The sequence below is a fragment of the Pyrus communis genome, chromosome 16, assembly GCF_963583255.1.
Source record: "Pyrus communis chromosome 16, drPyrComm1.1, whole genome shotgun sequence".
Taxonomy (NCBI): Eukaryota; Viridiplantae; Streptophyta; class Magnoliopsida; order Rosales; family Rosaceae; genus Pyrus; species Pyrus communis.
In genome coordinates this window covers 16,924,196-16,938,003 of record NC_084818.1, presented here as the reverse complement: position 1 = coordinate 16,938,003, position 13,808 = coordinate 16,924,196, and the positions used below count along the sequence as shown (strand labels likewise).

The 13,808-nt window shown below is 39.0% G+C and overlaps 2 protein-coding genes across 3 annotated transcripts; one reads left to right on the top strand and one right to left on the bottom strand.

Moving 5' to 3' along the window:
* Positions 1-1,997: 1,997 nt before the first annotated feature.
* LOC137720863 (DNA-directed RNA polymerases II and V subunit 8A-like) lies at positions 1,998-4,754 on the bottom strand. Of its 2 annotated transcripts, none has more exons than XM_068459974.1 (5): positions 4,627-4,754; positions 4,232-4,341; positions 3,304-3,461; positions 2,737-2,873; positions 1,998-2,356 (listed from the first exon to the last, which is right to left on the bottom strand). In XM_068459974.1, exons 2-5 carry the CDS (start codon positions 4,302-4,304, stop codon positions 2,242-2,244), a joined length of 483 nt encoding a protein of 160 aa, XP_068316075.1. In that variant the 5' UTR covers positions 4,305-4,341; positions 4,627-4,754; the 3' UTR covers positions 1,998-2,241. The 2 variants fall into 2 exon arrangements, with proteins under 2 accessions (XP_068316075.1, XP_068316076.1); XM_068459975.1 differs by lacking the exon at positions 4,627-4,754 and adding an exon at positions 4,545-4,590.
* A 12-nt stretch (positions 4,755-4,766) lies between these two features.
* LOC137720862 (MICOS complex subunit MIC60, mitochondrial) lies at positions 4,767-10,439 on the top strand. Its single transcript, XM_068459973.1, has 10 exons — positions 4,767-5,583; positions 5,789-5,926; positions 6,038-6,187; positions 6,336-6,413; positions 6,991-7,083; positions 7,197-7,316; positions 8,165-8,242; positions 8,380-8,559; positions 9,543-9,644; positions 9,750-10,439. Exons 1-10 carry the CDS (start codon positions 4,915-4,917, stop codon positions 9,981-9,983), a joined length of 1,842 nt encoding a protein of 613 aa, XP_068316074.1. The 5' UTR covers positions 4,767-4,914; the 3' UTR covers positions 9,984-10,439.
* Positions 10,440-13,808: the final 3,369 nt, after the last annotated feature.

Here is a 13,808-nt window from a genome sequence, read left to right as displayed (position 1 = left end):
ATCTACAAAATTTAAAGCGATAATGTCAATAAGTTGCAGCGAAAACGAATGCAAAAGTGCTTTCAACTTATAAAAGTCCTAGACCATTCCCCCCGGTTTCTCTACAGCTTTTTCTTTTACAACCTTGTGGCGGGTCAAAGCGGCTGCGGATATGCTTGGCATCAACACCTGGAATGATGCAGTTCCTTAGAGATATCTCTCCCATTTTTCTTCATATTCTACCAACTGAAGTAGGTGGTAGTCAATGGCTGACTCATTCTCCTTGCCCAAAACAACAAAGTAGGTGAAGTACAGTAGACCGAGCTTGTACCTATCCTTTGGATGTTGGCACATGTTGAATTACTCCTCCATTTGTTTCCAGGGTTATCTTTTTCTTCCCCTTGAAATAAATGTCTCTAAGATGACATTCATCATCCTTCTCTTTTGGGGAGGGGGGGCGATTCTCCGAAACTAAGTCCCGTCACCAAACAAAATTCAAGGCTCCCGAAAGTCGCAACATGTTCCCCAAAAAGGAAGGAGAAGGAATCATCACTCACTCTATCCTTAATAGATTAAGGATAACGTAGTGGGTAAGTTGCCCGAACCAGTCAATGTGATCCACATTAACCAAAGGGCCAAAACATGAAGCCTCAAATTTGTTCAGTAGATCTTTTGTAAATCGGCCTCTAATATTACCCAAACACCCCGAGGCATATGACAGACAAGAGATGGTTGCAGGAAACACCTCATGCGGCAGACACACAAGTTCTGTCGGAGACGCAGATTTGACTTTGGAACTGTAATATTTAGAACATAAGCAAATCAAATAAGATAAGCATGCACATATGATATGCACATCATATGCATATTGTTTGCCCAAATTAAACCAGTTCATCAACCAACTACAATTATGACGAAAATCAACGTGTGCACATGATATGCACATAATATGCACATAGTATCCACCAATTCATGAACAAAATTCAATCGAATATTTCCAGCAATATCAAAAGGATATGCACATAATATACATATAGTATGCACAAATTCAACGAATTCATGAACCAAATTCAAGCGTGCCCAATATATAGACATGCACGGATTATGCACGCAGTATGCACGAATTAATGAACCTGTTTCAATCAATTAATTTCCACCAACCTCTAAACCACATGCACGATAGAAATTAACATCAAACAACTTAACTGTACAAAACACTAATTCGCACCCAAAACCCAAAATTCCCAATTTTACACAACCTAGGTTCAAATAATTAAATTTCATTTCAAAGCATACCTCTTTTTGGATTTTGCCATTGAAATTTTTTGGAAAGGATGTGCAAATGCTGGGGTGGAAACAACTTTTTCAGATATTTCGAAAGGATGTGCAAATGCACAGTACACACAACTCCTAAATATGTAGAGTGGATGGAAAAGATTGCGTCGGTCGGAAACTAGGGTGAAAAAGGGTTGCGATGGCCGAAAATGGGGTAGAAAAGGTTGCGTCAGTCGAAAATAGGGTGGAAGAAGGTCGCATCGTTTGAGGTTAGGGTTGTTGGAGCTAAGGGTTGGGCACCATAGAGTTTCGAACAAGGAGGAAGAAATGTGAATTTGGTTTGACAAATTAACCTATTTAAATACAAGGGCAATTAGGTCATTTCAAGATGTAGGAAAAATCCTATTTCTGTCCACTTGTTGTGCATTGCGTGCGCACGACGTGTGCATATTTGAATTGTTCTATTTCTGTTCGAAGATTAAGAAATTATCCTATTTTGAAGTATTTCTCAATTTATTATGGTTTAATTAATAGAAAATATATCGACCAAAAGGTTTTAATTTTATTGTCAGACAATTTTCTTTTAGGGCATACAACCAAGAAGGGCTAGATTTAAAACCGAAAAACCAACCGACCTAATCATGACAAAGCGGCAAGTGTTACTTTTTTTTTTTTGATGGGACAAACGATATATCTACACTAAAGGGTGGGAAAATAGGCTAAACCCCACAATAGACTAGTAATAATATGATTCAAATTTGTCTTGGCGAGAATCAAACCTAAAACCTCTTACTTACAGGTGAAGAGAAATATCACTAGATCATAGTATTAAGCGACACTTCATATATATATATATACACATATGCATGTATGTATATATGAGAATGCAAAGTTGCAGCGTTAAAGAAACGCAAAAGTTGAAATTCGACCTATTTAAAAGGGAAATACAGTAACAGTAACATAGAAAGTTTCAATGGTGCGATGAAGTCATATCAATTTCCTGATAAGCAAAAATAAGTTCTGATCAATCGTAAACTTAGTACAACTCGAAGGATCTCCTTTCAGCATCATCTGAAGCCCACCAAATGAAGCATATACCTCCCTGAACCCAATCACAAAAACCCAGTCAAATGCATGCATTTTAGTAAGGTAACCACAAAGCCGTTAAACGATTAGAACATTTTCATCTCTTTTTACTCTTGACAATTTGTTTTCAAGAAAACGTAAGATGACAGCAATATATCAGACATCAAATGGATCTCGACCTTTTTATGATTTTTAAAACAAGAGCGCTACTTGCATACATCACAAGCAATCCCTAAACGATATCCAAAAAAATGAATCCCACTAAACCAGACGCATGCCAGTAACGTTCACCCTGCGCGCGTTGAGTCATGAGCTCAACAGGCAAATAAGAAACCTCGAAAGTTGCTAAAAAAAGACAAAAAAAAGGAAAAGATGTTCGAGAATTATGTCACGTACACTTTGACGTCAGTCTTTGAACCTTCATCTGAAGCCTTCGGTTTTCCCTTTGAAGATTCTGAACCTGCTGTTGACATTTTATACAGCAATCCATGCATTATATATTCAAATTTGTCGGCAAGAGATTTCTGCTCAACCTGCCAAAGGGTAATATTATTCAGTAAATAGATTCAAATCCAGTAACTTCAGATAACGCAATATAAAGACTCAAACCCACAGAAAATATCCAAATACAAAAAGGAAGAGACTATTATTCTTACTTGTTATCACTCCCTACAGATACATGGGAAGGTAAGAGAGCAAATCAGACATGAACATGCCAATGGACTGTTCTATTATACGCCATCAACTTTGTATACTACAAACCATTTGAAATTTTACTCGCACTGATCTATTCTGCACTTGGCTTACCTTACTGAAACATGCGACGACATAAGCACATGTCCCCTCTATGTTTTCAATCTACCGACCCACGAGGTTACATCAAAATTCAATATCTCAGAGTTAATATATATTTCCACTCCAAAAGGAATATCGGACACTAGAAATCAATGCAAAGTAGAGTACCTGTCCACGTTTTCCAGTAGCAGTTGCTCCGCTCCACTCAAGTGTGGGAGACAGCACCATCAAGAATTTGTCCTTTGCACGCATAGGATATATCTCTGTATTCACATCAAGGAGCAGCAACACACCATGCTTCTCACTCTGTGCTACAATCCGGGAAACTAAAGAAGCAAAAATCCAAATTTAATCAAAGTACCAAAAGAGCATTAGAATATATTTCAAAGGAGTTGAAAGGCTTATTGATCATGCCATTGCCAGCCAAACTCATACAGGCGTTTCCCAACAATGTGAGGGTTGGCAACAATAAACCACTTTAGACAATTTATTAGGTGGGGGGGATAATGTCTCATAGCCCTAAAGGATTGACCACTAAACAGAGTGGAGATTAAATTTCTATATATTTACAAATTGCAAAATTCATTCTAGTATAAATCAAATAGACCTCAATTCTCTTTTCTTATTGTTCGTCTAAATAAAAAAGTTCGTTCATTGAAGTTAATTTTTGTTTTTTTTAACAAATGATATTATCTACACTAATGGGGGAGAGGGTGGGCTTTACCCTCACAATGAGCTAGCAATAATGTGGTTCAAATTTGCCTTTGACGAAAATCGAATCTAAGACCTCTTACTGACAAGTGAAGAGGAATACCACTAGACCATAGTATTTCATTGTAGTTTGAATCCAATAGAAATCAATTCTACGACACAAAAAAAAAAAAAAAAAAAAAAATACAATGTCCACACACACATTTAACAACGAGACTCGAGTAATGCATATGAGGACCATAATTATGCTAAAACAGGATTAGATGGAAATAAATTTCAGGGGCAGATAAACGCATCTAATGAAGATTGAAAAATGAAATTGCCTGGATCTGCTAGTGGCAATGACAAGAGAGAGAGAGCAAGAAGCAGCTAGTTAGAAGCAAACCTTTGTCAAATTTTTTGCCATCTGGGTCCACTTTCTCAATGCTAAATATATCGTCGAATAGGAAATCGACCATTCTTACGCAAAGTTTGTGCTCAACAGCAAAGTTAGACCTACATAATCATGAAATAAAAGAAATTAAAGTCTCATAAAACGGTAAAAAGAATGATACTTGAAGCTTTGTAGAGCGCAAATGTACAAAAGCGGTTCTGGGTTTCTCCTAAATTTCAAGCAACTCCAAACCATATGCAAACAATTAATAAAAACCCAAAAACATAGACCCATCTCTGAAACTATTAAAGTGAGAAGAACCCACCAACAAAATCACAAAACTAACTGAATACAGAGAGAGAGAGAGAGAGAGAGAGAGGGAGAGAGAGAGAGAGAGATAGGGTTACCAAGCTAAGAGACGGAGAGGACAAGCGAGCTGGGAGAGAGAAGGCTCTGAGGAAGAATTAGGAGTTGGGCGGGAGAGGGAGGACGAGGGAGCCCAGAGAGGTACTTAGGGCTTCTTTCTTATTTATTTACGTACCCGGCCCAGAACCGAAACGATTCGTTTTCCCACTTTATTAGTTTGCTACTCCGCCCCTCCCCACCACCACTACCACCACGAGACACCTTCACTTCACCGCCCTCCCTCTCTCTCTCTCTCTCTCTCTCTTTCTCTTCTCTCTCATCACAAATCCATGTTGCGAAGGTCAATTCTGCAGATTGCGTCTCGTCGTGGACTTAGAAGAAGGATTCCGAGGCCGATTACAAGGGAATTCTCCGCCGCAGCCCCCAAAACTGCTTCCCACCACCCTGGCGATGCAGCCAATCCGCCGCCGCCGGGAAACGGCGGTTCCAGCGCCAAAATTTTCCTCGGAAGCGCTGCCGTTGGTGCTGGGCTTGTGGCAGCTTACAAAACCGGGTATCTAGACCCACTTTTTGGTGCCAAAGAGAAGAGTGATTCGGTTAAGGTTGCCGCCATTGGTTTCGAGGATCACAAACATGTAGAAGAAGAAAAACATGATGAAGAAAGAGCTGGCATTGCCGAGGAGAAGGTCGAAACGCGTTCGGATGTTCCCAATGTTGAGGGTTTGAGTGGAAGCGATGGCGAAAACCCTCAGTCTCAGGTGGATGAGGATAATAAAGCTGAGAGTGACATCACAAGTGAGAAAGGTTTGCCTGAGCATTCCCAAAATGTAAATCTTGGGTCATCATCTGAAGGGAATGTAGACGTGAAGAGTGCAGAGGAAAAAACTAGTGTGGAGATAAATGAGGCGCCCGTAGTTTCCCAGACTAGTGCAGATCAGCAAGAGAACGAGGCGAAAACACCGCCACCTCAACCGGATATTGTACAAGACAAGGCAGAGGTAGTTCTCATTTGGGTTCCTTTTAACAATTTTAAGTACTTGTGGATATTGAATGCTGATAATTTAGGCTGCACTTTCCACTTAAACTTGATATATCACAAGAATTATGTGTAGAAACAATTGTCAATTGGACTTTAACATCGAAGAGAGCTTATTTGAATGGGTTTTAAATGCAGTTGCTTTTGGTGAAACTTTGTTTTTACAGGTTGCATTTGGTATTGATGAAGAGCCATCGGGTTCTCTCCTCAAGGCATATCATCTGAAGGATGCGGCCGATGAAAGCATTGAAATTACTAATAGGGAGGATGGTAATGAATACAATAACTTTCCTAATGAAAAAGAGGTAGTTATAAGCACTTCTTTTTTTCCTTCCTGTTTGATGCATATTGATGTTGTAATATCAAAAGGGATGGTCCAATTGTACTCACTGAATTCTGGTTGTATGAATCAATAGGCTCCCGATGCAATCGAAGCGCTAAATGATGCGTACATATCTAAAGATGGAAAGTTAGTTCTCGACTTCTTACAAGCCATTCATACTGCTGAGAAAAGGCAAGCAGAGTTAGATGCTCGTGTTTTTTCAGAAGAAAAGAGAATGTTAAAGGTTTCTACTATTACTTACAAGAATTTATTGTTCGCTTTGCTTTATAAGATTAACTAGAGTTGTGGGGAGCTCTTTAGTATTCATAAATTGACAAGAATTTATGGTACTTCTGTACTATTCTTAAATTTGACTACCTAACTCACCACAGGAGAAGTATGAAAAGAAACTAAAGGATGCTGCGGCCAGGGAACTGATGCTTGCAGAAGAGGCAGCAATGCTAGACAAGGTTCAAGAGCTCTATCATATATCTGATTTGTTTTATTTTCAATAGACTATCTTCTTGTTGCTTTTTTCATCTGGAGCCTTGACAGGGAGGACACCTTGTATAAATTTGTACTACAATAATTCCATGCAATACTAAATGACCATGCTAGTTGACCTGTTTTACTAGTCATCCCATTGTCTCACTAGCACAGAGGAATCTTTTGTCTACTTGTGAAGAGTCTAGTCTGTTATTTGTTTTACTGATCTCTATGCAAGTAAAAGATGCCTATTGTTGGTCTAGAAAATGGTCATTTCTTTGCTCAAATCTATAGGATACATATCCCGTTGAAAGACTAGTGGTGTCAAGCACAAGGAGTGGAGATAGGTAACCCGCATATGCACAGAGTTCCATATATTCTTACCACCCCAAGATCCAGTAATCCTGATTATTTAGGACTGACCTACAAATAACTTTTATTTACTTCAATGTAGCTATTGTTCTTACTTTTATTCCAACCGTCCATAGGAAATAAGTACTTATACTTTATACTTTATAGGGAAATTTATAGTTTTTTCTTTTTTTGGTGGTGTTTTTTCAGGAATTAAAGAGAGAGAGGGCAAAAGCAGCTGCTGCACTCAAGTCGCTTCAAGAAAAGCTTGAAGAGAAATATAAGACAGAACTTGAGCACAAGGTGCAAAATTGCTTTGGTGCTGTCATTTTTTGTTTTGTTTTATCTTTTTGTCTTTATGGTGCATCAGCGTATTATGACTTGTAAATTGAAATTGATACTTGAAGTAAATGCAGGAAAGTGAAGCTGAAATGAAGTTAAAAAAGGTCGAGGAATTAGCAAAAGCGGAACTGGCAGCAACAATTGCAAGAGAGAAGGCATCCCAAATTGAGAAAATGGCAGAAGCAAACCTTCATGTAAGATTACTGCTCAAGTCTCCTAAGGATAGTTCAAAATAGCTAAATGTGGATTTATGGTCCTAGTTTCGTGTTCATTTGTATTAAAAGTTTTAAACTGTCTTAAAAAAGTTTGTGAAAATTTGTGATATTGATCTTGATGAGATAATTTGAATCAGAAAAGTTGTTGTGTCATCTACAACAATTGATTGTAAAGTACTCAGAAAATGAACTCACTTCACCCATGTCAGTGGTCACTTGAAGTTTTATTTTAGTAATGGAACAAAACAATTAGGGGGAAGTGTACTAGATGCCAGGATACAATTTCATTTTTACAGAAGGTCCATTTTTCGTTTGTTACATGAAATGCAACACCAATTTTGCAGGCCAAAAATTTATTGGTGTAAAATGCTTCAGCTATTTATACATAATATTTTAGTCCCTTTTTTTCTAGGGGTGTGCTATCCACACACCTCTTTTTACTTCTCATACACCCCTTGTTAAATTTTGTTCTTTGATCTTCTTCAATTCATCCGATCCAACGGTCAAAAATTAAAAGGGTGTGTGAGCAGTAAAGTGGCTGTGCTATCCACACACCCCTTTTTCTATACTCTAAGCCTCTCTTTAGGGCTGAAAATTCGTAAAAGAACTAGTAAATGAAATCACACCTAATGGTCCACATATGATCTTTTCAAAGGGTTAAGGCATGCAGGCTTCTGTATTATACAACTTTGCGATATTAACTGATGAATTTAGCTTAAATAGATTATTCCTGGGATGTACATAGTGTGTTTGTGTGTATGAATGTATCTAATTAGTGATTGATGAATTCGTCCACTACGAAATCTGATGTTTAGGTCTTTTTGTAGATAAATGCCTTGTGTGTGGCATTCTATGCAAGATCTGAAGAAGCTCGTCAGACTCACTCTGCTCACAAATTTGCTTTGGTGAATATTATTATTATTTTTCCCATTCACTTCCTTTGTATTTATTTTGAAGAGAACATAATCTATTCATACCCCCATCAGTGATTTTTCTAGCCCTTAAGTTTTATCCTATCAATGATGTGTTGTGGGTATTGCAGGGAGCACTTGCACTAGATGATGCACTTTCAAAAGGATTGCCAATTGAAAGAGAAATAGAGGCTTTGCACACTTACCTTGAAGGCATTGATAAAGATTCAATCTTGGATGTGGTCCTATCATCTCTTCCTGAAGAAACACGAAGGAATGGCACAGATACCTTATTGCAATTGAATCAGAAGGTTAGTAGTTATTTTCTTACTTTTTCATTACATATTTTATAATGGAGATCATTACCCTTATGATCAAATTATCACCCTTATGTAACCTTTTACTTTTACTGTTGAACTTGGGTTTGGTCGCCTCTAGCTGATGGTAAAGACAAACCATACCTCTTTATATGGTTGATGGAAGTATTTTCCTCCTGGAAAGTTTGATTGCACGACATTGAACTGCTAGTAATTCATTACATTTCTAAGTTTTTTGACATCAAGCTGTTTGCTAAAGTTATACTCAAGTGTTGCCTCAGAAGTCATACATCATTTTAGAGCAACAGGCTACAGATGCATAACATATTTTAAGTTACTACCCCAGTCAAAGGTGTCTAAGTTTTTCAAAACTGTTGATGACATGTTGTCTACTTCTTTCTTCATTTATTAGCAAGGATTCTGAGGAAATTGCCCTATCCACCATTTTTAAGACATGACTTTTGGACTTAACTAGGCTGATATTGATAAAGTTTGCTGTAGACGAGGGTATTTTTAATCTATTGTGTTCACTTCATATGCCCGGAATTTAGGACAATGTCGTGCCTTGTTTCTAATATATTTTTTGGTTGTCAAAATATGTAATATTAAAATTTAGTATGCTTTCTTGAGTACATATTGACTAAACTTTTCAAATATTCTTAAATGTTTGTTCGGTAACTTGAGTTCCAGTTCTTGGGATTATAAATTTGCCTTGGGTATTTCATTATGAAATGCATAAAGGTACAGGTTCACTGTGAGCAATATCCTGACTTAGAGAGTGTCTATATGAAAAATGGATGAGATATTAATTGAAATTGCTTCAGATACATGAATTCTCACCATTTTTAGTATGAACTATGAAGTTCTGTGAACTGAAAATAGTTGAGTGCTTCAAGTTGTGTTTGTGAATTCTGAAAATCTTAGTAAGAATTTGTAATACCTAGTGGTGTACTTGCTAAACTTAATTCTCGGTGCAGTTTGATGCCTTGAAAGGTACAGTACGGCACCTCAGCTTAATCCCTCTAGGTGGTGGTGGCATTTTGGCACATTCCTTGGCACACATTGCATCCTGGTTGAAGGTAAGTAGATATGAGGTCTGGGTTTCCGTTCTAAATTCACTAGTAGTCTAGTAAAAATCAACTTATTGGAGTGCTTGGTGTACTTGCCCTCGGGTTTTTGTATAGGTAAAGGAAGTTGACCACTCAGGGGACGGAATTGAGTCCATCATCAACAAAGTGGAGCACTACCTTGCTGAAGGAAAGATAGCCGAAGCAGCAGAGGCACTTGAAGAAGGAGTGAAAGGCACCCAAGCAATGGAAGTAGTGAGTGAATGGGTGAAGCGTGCTAGGAATAGGGCTATCACAGACCAAGCTCTAACGCTTCTCCAATCATATGCTACTTCTATCAGCGTTACATAAAGTCCATTTCTTGACTACACATACCCAGCCTACCATGTTTAAATGGAGGGGCTAACACTTTGAGAGATTTGTAAAATGCCATTCGATCTAGTGTTGTAGTTCTCCATAATTGTTTAAACAAGCGAATCATCCAGTTCAATGTGTTACCAGCAGGAAGAGTGAAAATGTCAGTTCTTTTTCATGCAGGTTCACTGCCATGGGAAGTTTCCGGATCGTCCCTTTGAGTGGCATTTTGTTTCAGTTGCTACCAAGTTTTGCATAGTCAGTGCGTCAGGACAATCTTGAAACAGAAGCGACCAAGTTTGTGCACAAGATGAATAAATGAAATTGTTCTCTTTTTGAGTAACTATGCTATTTGAACACCATCATGTGTCAGGGGTTCCTGTTAAGTTCGCTATTAATTTTTATATACTAAATTGTTTGCTATTGGTATAACTAAGAATCGTTTGATAATCATTTTATTTTCATTTGCTTTTTTTTTTTCTAAAAATTGAACACTCATTAGGTAACTATTTTTAATTTTTTTCCAAAAAAAAATGAAAAATGAAAAAAAAAAATGTTTATTTAAAGGAACGAGGATCCTTTCTGAATCCTTTTTGTGAGGGTTTTGGGGATTCTTAAATTGTGTTCGTTCATCGTACATCGTGTGGGCTTATTTCCTGGGCTAAATGGAACTCTCTGGGCTTATTTCCTGGGTGGTTCTCTCCCTTGCGTTCTCTCATATCTCTCTCTATATTCTACTTGTGTTCTAACTCCCCTCCAATGGCTTATCTCCCTCATTTTGTAGATGAAGGATTTTTCTTTAGGCTTCAAAGGGATCTCTTTTTGTGGCTTGGTCTTCCCTTCTTTTCTTCCTGTTCCTCCTATTATTCCCTTTTTGGTGTAAGATAACTGCACTATTGAGACTTGCAATTTGCTTTTTCCTGAGACGCGCCTTTCCCAGGGTGGCCTTCCGCAGGAGTTACTTCTGGTAGCGCGCCTCATAGCTTTTGTGCATTGATTGTCTGTGCAGGTTGGGAAGGGAAAGTCAGCATTGAATGTCTGACTTGCTCGGCTTAACATGCATTTAATGCAAGAATCTAGTTTAGTTTTAACTAAAGGGGTTGGCTTGTTGAGGAAAATGGTAAACTAAGCTAGTTCTCTCCCAATGTTGCATGCATGAAATACAAAGGGTATGGGCTTGGATCTTTGGGCCACCAAGCAGCTCAAAGTCTTCCATAACCCCAATTCCACGTAGGCTAGATAACCTTCCGTAACCATCCCCATCACAATCCACTTGACAAGCCCTGAATATGTGACTTGGGCTTAGCATTGATAGTGACTGAGGAAGCATGGCGTGATGAATAGGCATGAACATGGCGTGGATATCCAGCTTAATCATTGTGGTATGGCATTTTGGTAAATATATTCCTTGTCGATCCAGCTTCTTGGCATGTGTTTAGGCTTGAATGTAGGCTTTGCATGATAATTGGGCCATGAGATTTGGTTGGATTAGTGTGTGACATTTTTGGGCCCCAACATTAGCCCTTTTGATTATTTGGGCTATGAGAATCCTTGAATGGGTTGAATAATCAACCCCAAGCCCAAGGGATTCCTTTTTTAAACGTGGGCTTCTTGATGAGACTATTCCTTTTCCTGCGTGGCAGCTGATAACTCCCTGCCGTTGTGCTCCCTCGCTTCTCGTGCACGTCCAATCATATGGAGAAACTCTGGGTATTCCTCAGCCTCCACTTGGTAACCCTTACAAACTGCTCTTCTCCTTAGGACAAGTATTTAATTTGTCCCTGCTTTTCCTTCTTTTTCTTTAATTCTCATTCCTTCTTCAAATTACCCATAACTGCTTTTCTTTCAAATTCCTTTTTGCTTTCTGTGCTGGGTTATGACATCACGTTCGTGCTTCTTCGTGCTCTGCGACAAGGTTTTCTTCAGGTAAGGAAATTCTTCCTTTGACCCTTATTTGAATTTTTCTTTTCCTTTTTGCCTTTTCTGTTTGCCATGGTGATAAAATTAGGCATGCATCTCTCCTTTTTGATTATGTGTTTTTAAGATTTTAGGTTCCAGCATGGATGCACAAGGGGTGTGGGTCATTCCTTCGAGAAATCAAACTCCATTCCTTGGGTAGTCTTGTTGCATCGAAATCATGTGTGTTTGCCTTCTGCAATTTCTCTCTTGCTTTCCATGTATATTGTGCAATTGTAATTTAGCCTAGGCTTTTCTGTATGTTGGTGCTTGCGTGAGTAGGATCGATTGATCAATGCATGATAGTTTTGGCATGATTAGCTTAACTGCATACAACCTATTTTTGCTTGGGTACACATATAGCACATTTCCCCTAGCTAGATCTTTTAGGGCTTTGATAGCATGACATATGTAGGGAAAGATGCATGTGTTTTGTATGCTAGCATGAGGGAAAATAGTCCCATGTTTAAAGTCTTAGACTTTTGCATGAAAGGCTTCGAATTTTATGCATGTACCTTTTTGCTTTCCCAGGGCGCGCTTGCTTCCTTTTCTGGGGCAGATTCCTTATCGTGTTTTGTTTTGTATGCTTGCATGTTGCATTGGCTTGTAATATCTATGGTTTGACTGTTGCTTTCTATAAGTACGTTATAGCTGCGAAATTACCCAAGTGCTTAACTACAATGGATGGGTTATTCACTACTGAGAACCGTCTTCAACAAGGCAGGCCGTCGCCTCCTCTTGGTTCTCAGAACAAGGCTTTCAAGGAGAAGGAGCCTTCCTTAGACTTGGTCCCTCCTATGGATCCCAGGCGCATTTCCTGGTGCTGCATTGAGAATGGGTTGTTTCCCGCTTTGCCGATCCACTTTGAGTTTTCCTGCGGTGAGGCTACTGGCTGGGCAGATTGGTGGATACTGAGCTTAGCTTTGCGAACCAGTGCATGACCCTGACAAGGGCAAAGGTTTTCGATGCCGTCTTTATGACTAAGAAGCAAGTTGTCTGCCTTGAGCCTAAACTTCTTCACCACATGGTTAGGAGGTGGAGTACAGAGACCCATACCTTCATTTGTGCTTGGGGAGAGTTTACCCTCACTCTGGAAGGTGTCGCCAAAGTTATGCATCTTCCGATTCTGGGTAATGTGGATCCCTTATGCTATCTTATTCCTTCTGCAAAGATTGTTACTTTTGATGTTTTGAAGAATAGTGCTCATACTTCTCCGAGTAAAGCCCTCCGATTCAACGAGTAGATCAAGCATTTTTGGCAAAAGAAATGAGAACCAAACTGCTGATTCAAGGCCATGTTGTGTATGTGGCTAGGCCGCTTTATCTTCTGTGACAGTAAAGATACCTTCAGTGGCCAAGTGATTCCTTGGGCCATTGCAATTGCATGTGGCCATGTGGTCCCACAGGCTTTATTGTTTCTCGGGCTTCTCTACCATGAATTGGATCAACGTCATACTTTGGAAGAGCAAGTTGTGAGTAGTGCCCCATTGAAATGTTTCCTTGGTGCTAGCTTCCTACAAATCTTCTTGTGGGAACATATGAAGGGTCTGAATATACCCATTACTACTCCGATGCAGCAAAGAGCCACTATGTTATCGACTTTTCCTCTTACTTGCCTGAGAAGCTCCCGCTGGCTTGTCGTTGGTTCGAGAAGATTTTGATGAAGAAGCAGGACTTCTTGGAGCTTTTAGACAATGTGAACAACTTTGTTTTCCGTCCGTACATGTCCGTCTCTGAAGGTTTTGCCTCTGTTATGTTTTTTTTTTCTGATGTTGTTTGTGGTGAGGATTCAAGTATGACGTCAATTCCTCTCTTCGAAAATATGGATTTCCTTTCACTTACCAAAAAATCATTGGCTTTGTTGGCT